A 6,147-nucleotide genomic window follows, 5' to 3' on the forward strand; every position below is an offset into this window, starting at 1 on the left:
GACATCAACAATCAGCATATGAATCTCAACAATGGTGACAATCAAAAGTACCTTGCTGCAATGCATGCTGGGTACCAGCATAGTACAAAACTCCCAGCATGCATTGCAACATTGCTGAATTGTCCTATTATTTTGTTTAATTCTAAATATTTGCTTTTATTTTATTGCAGTTGTTTTTGTTGTGAAGTAGTAGCTTTTCAGTGCTGTTCTGAATTAATCATTTAAATATTTGTGATTGTCACCATTGTTGAGATTCATAAGCTGATTGTTGATATCTGTGTGTGTCAGAATAAGATAATTTTTTGATCTCATGTTTGTTAAAATAATCAAACTGACTGTTATTACATTGCTAGAACTCGTGCTGCAGTAACACAGGGTTTGTGATTTTATCTATGGATCAACACAATTGTTACATTCCAAAGACATCAGAGAAACAGGTTATTTCATGATGATTATAAAACCATCAACAGGTAACCATCATACTTAATCTCGTTTCACTTTAGCTTTCTTAGCTGCTGCAAATGTGTTTGACAAACACAATGCCACAACAGCCAAAATGACAAAAGAGACATTGAGAGTTAAGAGCCCAACTAATGGAAACACTAATCACTGTTATGGTGACTTAAAATGAAACACATCTGAGTTAAACCTCTGTTAATTCTCAATAAGAACTTCTGTAGACATCTGACAGAAATAAAGTCAGTTTGGTTAGTAATAAGTGAAGCTGGTAATGCTGTTTGTGGAGTTGTTTATTCCTCCTCTGCTGAGATCTTCACAGATGTAATGTCTTCTTTTCTCTTCAGTGGATTTCATCTAAGGCTGTGGCTGAAGTCAGTTGTAGTTCTTGTGTTTCTGCTCATTTCTTTTTCTGTTCTCTTCTTTCCTTCAGTGATTCTGCTTGTTAACAGGCTTATTAATGCTGAAATAACTCCATATTTAATATACACAAACTTTGTGGCTCAGATAAGGTCCTGTTCTGGTTTATTTCTTTGCTCTTGGCTGACATGTGGCATTGCTATGGTCTGCATGTGGGCCGGATCTGGGCCGAAACAATGTTGCTATCTGGGGATCGTGTCACAAAATTCAGTAAATTAAGTAAAACTTTGTGAAAGAAGAATTAAATAGTTTTTAAAGCACTTACTGTTAGCACTTTGACCTGTGTCGTGAGACTCTGGGCTTTTTCATCCTGTAGATAAAAATATGTGTTGAGAGATGATATTACAACTGCTTGACATCCCATAATAACTTGAATGATAAGATAAATCATGCTGGACACATACCACCTTTATGATGGAGGTCACATACAGCTCCACAAAAATCTCAGCAGGGGGGAATTTGGAGTTTGAGCCAAAACTGTTGAATATCATGGGCCACATTCTGATATCCTGAGAATCATTATTGCCCAAGCCGAGATGTTCAAAAATATCCTTTCTAGCTTGAGCATATTCACCAGCACTGCAGTTTTTAGCATCAGACACCGGCCCTGTGCATATGAGACATTCGGTAACACAGCAGAATATGTGAAACCCCGGCTAAAGTCGCTGAATGAGTAAAAGAGCGTCAAAGTAGTCATAGCCATAACAAATGACAAAAATAGGTTGTGTGTTTATTGCTGTAAATGAGAGATTATACCGAGGATTTTGAGATGCAGTACTCAAATGTTAATTTATAACATAATTAACACTGAAATTAATGATTTTATTGGCACTATGTTATACTTTTGCGCATAAAAAACCCGGCCGTGGGCTTCATAAACATTGATTTCATTCGTCTGGGTTCATTTCAGCGCAACAACACCTGCTGATTCTTATATCATTCGGTTCAGGAACTTCTTTTCAACCATAAGAAAGAGTAAACAGACCTTAATATCAATCCGCACGAGCGGCAATCACGTCAACTAGGCAAAAAAAAAAAAAAAAAAAAAAAAAACCGACTTAAGCCGGGTTCAGATGTCTGTGGAGATTTTAACACTGGGGATTTTGTTGTGTGCTAGACATTTCAATTTACCACATATACACATATACACGGCAAAATCATTGAATTGTAAATATTTGTATGTATACATTCTTCCGTTGAGAGCTTGAATAATAGACACTCCATACCAGTTGGTGGTGGGGAAAGCGAAAGAAACTATCATTACATATCATTCTCGGGACAGCAGCATGTGTCCAAATTTTAATCTTAACTGTTCTATTTCATCAGAAACGATCCGAAAACAGGGCTTTAAGTGTAAAATACTGAACTTGTCCTTTAAACACAAATTACTACCCTGTTCCTGAAGGCACACCAACACAACACATTTTTTGAACTCTTCATTAGTAGAGACCTAGAAGGCGGTAGACATCGAAAAGTTTGTAGTTTTCTTGGTGTCAAGTCACCTTTATTTATATAGCACTTTTTACAATACGGATTGTATCAAAGCAGCTTCACAGTGATAACATGAAAATAATACAACAAAATTGCATCATCGTCCACCTTAAGGCAGATCTTTAATATTGTTGAATATTAAATCTCCACTACTGTAAAAATGAAAACATAGATTTTACTTATATCTAATTAATAAAAATGAGGCAACAGATTACAAGCAATATTATTAATTAAATTTAACAAATTAGAATTGAGTAATAATTAATCAAATTAATTCCTTTAATGTTAACCATTTAAAATGAGTAAAAATTACAAAATATATGTTATTGCCAACATTGAAGACACCTGATGTTAACAAGCAGAATCACTGAAGGAGAAAACCATAATTAAAGTCACCATTATGGAGATCAGTGTGTGTTTTAGTTGGGCTCTTGACCCTTAAATTATTAACTTTAAGTTGAGTTTGGCTGCTGTACATGAGTTATAACAGCCAGATGAACAAATAGAAACGTTGATCTGATGGTGTTGGTTGTGTTTTATAATTTCACAATCATTTGACTTGAATCACTGATCTTATGTAGAGTCCAATTTTTGAGTTAGATTTATTTTATGAATTCTAGCTGCATAATATTATTAGCCTTTTCAATGAAATCCAAATGATCAAATCAATAATAATAAAAAATATATATGGTTATTTTTTTAGGCGCACACAGACATCAAGATTTAGCGTATGAATCTCAGCAACCTCTGAACATAAACTCATTATTTATTCATGCAGCAGTACATGATGGGAGCCATGAATGAGTTTTGATTGGTGCAACCCAGAATGCACTGCAACATGCTTTATAAATGTCACCATTGTTGAGATGCATAGGCTAATTCCTGGTGTCTGTGTTTTTTTGTACAAGAGAATCTTTTTAGAAATTATTTGGATTACATTGTAAAAGTTAAAAATATTATGGTGTACAACACCAATACTTCTAGTTAATAAAGTTAACTTAACTCATAACTGGACTCCATTTGAGTTCAGTGATTCAGGTCAAATGATGGTGAAATAATGATTATGTTAAAACACAACCAACACCACCAGATCACCGATTGTTCATCTGCTGTTATAACTCACGTACAGCAGCCAAACAAAACTTAAAGTTAATAATTTAAGGGTGAAGAGCCCAACTAAAACACACACTGATCTCCATAATGGTGACTTTAATTATGGTTTTCTCCTTCAGTGATTCTGCTTGTTAACATCAGGTGTCTTCAATGTTGGCAATAACATATATTTTGTAAATTTTACTCATTTTAAATGGTTAACATTTAAGGAATTAATTTGATTAATTATTACTCAATTCTAATTTGTTAAATTTAATTAATAATATTGCTTGTAATCTGTTGCCTCATTTTTATTAATTAAATATAAATAAAATCTATGTTTTATTTTTTACAGTGAGAAGGCAAGGCAACAGCAGTGTGCCTCCAGGAGCAGGGTTGGGAAAAACTGAGATTAACAAGTGTTGTAAAATTTTTGTCATGTATGACGCCTAATGCATAAACAAATGTTAAAGGAGAACTCCGGTCAATTTTAACATTGAGCTTAATTTTTATTAAATTTGGAGTGCTGTCAATACAGAGAACAACGACAAAAATCGGTGTTGCCTACACCGTGTTATCCTCTTTTTAAAAATTGCACCCTATTGACTTGAATGGGGTCTAATTTTAAACCTGCTTTTATTTCTCTTATCATCTTTGATGTGTCATTACAAGTGCCCAGCCATGTGAGTGATTCCTTAAGAGTGAACACGAGTGAATCTGACTGCAGTAGATGTGAAAGATATTAATAAAAATGATGTTATTTCAGCCAGCGCACATACCTGTATTTAGTTCCTGTTTTCGGTCGAAGTCCAAAGTAGTCGATTATCGAGTTCACGCGCATAGGTTTAGTTACTTAGATCACGCGCGTGAACTCGTCAATCGACTAAAAAAAATAGGATAACACGGTGTAGGCAACACCGATTTTTGTCGTTGTTCTCTGTATTGACAGCACTCCAAATTTACAAAAAATTGAGCTCAATGTTAAAATTGACCGGAGTTCTTTTTTTACAAATTGAGCCTTGTAAAGTGCTATCTTTAAACAATATTTACTTACCCAATGAGAACAGAAAACATATTAGCCAGTGTAGGAGCATGTTCAATAGCGGGGAAAAACCGTCTGAGATACTTCTGCTGTAGGATGTAGAAGGTTTTACTCTTGAACATATATCAGTCATTTGGTCATATTTATACACTGAGTGAGCAACACACCAGAGGCGGAGCCTGGATATTTTCATTTTCGGCTTTTGTCTCTCATGTTACAAGACTCCCAGTCAACACTTTGATCTCACGTGATCTCTCCATATGATCACAGTGAGATAAAAGTGTAACCTCACAGCACACTCACTGTTTGCTCAAATTATGGCCACAATGTGATGTCACCCCAGCTAGAAATGTTATTGGACATGGACATGAAAATTAGGTTGACGTCTAAACATTTGTTTGACGTCAGGCTCCAACGTCATTAAACAACTCCACACACAGCATTATCAGCTTCACGTATTACAAACCAGATGTACTTCTGTCGTATGTGTACAAAAGTCCTTATTGAAATTAACAAAGGTTTAGATGTCGATGATTTACTGAAAATAATAGTTCGGTTCTATGTCACCATTATGGTGATTAGTGTTTGCTTTAGTTGTGCAGTTTTACCATCATTTGTCAAGTTGGGATTTTCATCGCTGTTGTAAATGTATGATGTAGAAAGAACAGTAAAAGAAAATGTGGTCAGATGTTGTTAGCAGTTTGATGACGACAGTAATTTAATAATCATGTTGCACTCATGTTTCGATTGCCAGGTGAACTTGTATACATTTTGAAATTCTAAAGTTCTTCAACAAGAAGAGCTGTATAACCTAAAAAAGCCCATTCAATATGTTTATTTATTGATTTACAATCCATTCATTGGTTAATTAAACTTTACACCAAAATTCGTTTCTGGATGAAATAAGGCTGCATTCGTACTGTAGTATCTTTATTATTAATAAGTAGCCAACATCCTGAATCACATTGTCTCTTGCTATTAGAAATATTTACACTTTAGAAATGTCAAAGCTAAATAACCCAACTAAAGCAAACACTGACCCCCACAATGGTGACCAATAACAGTGATTAGTGCTTCTTTTTTAAACTATGATTAAATTATATAAAGAAAGCAATCGAAGAGCACTGCCTTACCAGTCACTCAAGCTGTCAATCACACAGCGCTTATCTGGACACTTGCCAAATTCATTATGAAAAAATGACATTGTTTCACTGCACATCGAAGCTCTTACTGTGTATTCATGTTTGCATAGTTGCAATAATGAGATCTTTATTCACGCGATCAACAGACTGTCATCTGTCACCTGATCACATGTCATCTGCTCAATCAGTGCTCATCACTGCAACCTTTCATGTGATAAAATAGATTGAAATATTATGCTTCTCACAATACGTATCACGACAGCTGTAATAGTTAAAACGTAGTAAAAGAGAGTTCATGTAATACTAGCTATTTCATATGCTAGCATGTCAGCCAATCAGCCAATCCAGCAATATTACACCATCCTCTTAATTTTTTTTAACAAATACTAAATATGCAAAATCGACACACAAACATCAACAATCAGCACATGAATCTCAATATTGGTGACAATCAAAAATATTTATATAAATAGATCAATTCACAACATGAAAAGTTACTAAGTC

The 6,147-nt window shown here is 34.6% G+C and overlaps 1 protein-coding gene across 1 annotated transcript; it reads right to left on the reverse strand.

Annotated features, from left to right (window-relative positions):
- Positions 1–1,117: 1,117 nt before the first annotated feature.
- LOC307010388 (uncharacterized protein) lies at positions 1,118–4,611 on the reverse strand (the record flags this gene model as incomplete). Its single annotated transcript, XM_079635006.1, has 3 exons — positions 4,514–4,611; positions 1,281–1,483; positions 1,118–1,186 (listed from the first exon to the last, which is right to left on the reverse strand). Exons 1-3 carry the CDS (start codon positions 4,551–4,553, stop codon positions 1,118–1,120), a joined length of 312 nt encoding a protein of 103 aa, XP_079491132.1. The 5' UTR covers positions 4,554–4,611.
- Between the last annotated feature and the right edge of the window lie 1,536 nt (positions 4,612–6,147).

The sequence above is a fragment of the Phoxinus phoxinus genome (assembly GCF_949152265.1).
Source record: "Phoxinus phoxinus genome assembly, chromosome: 1".
Taxonomy (NCBI): domain Eukaryota; kingdom Metazoa; phylum Chordata; class Actinopteri; order Cypriniformes; family Leuciscidae; genus Phoxinus; species Phoxinus phoxinus.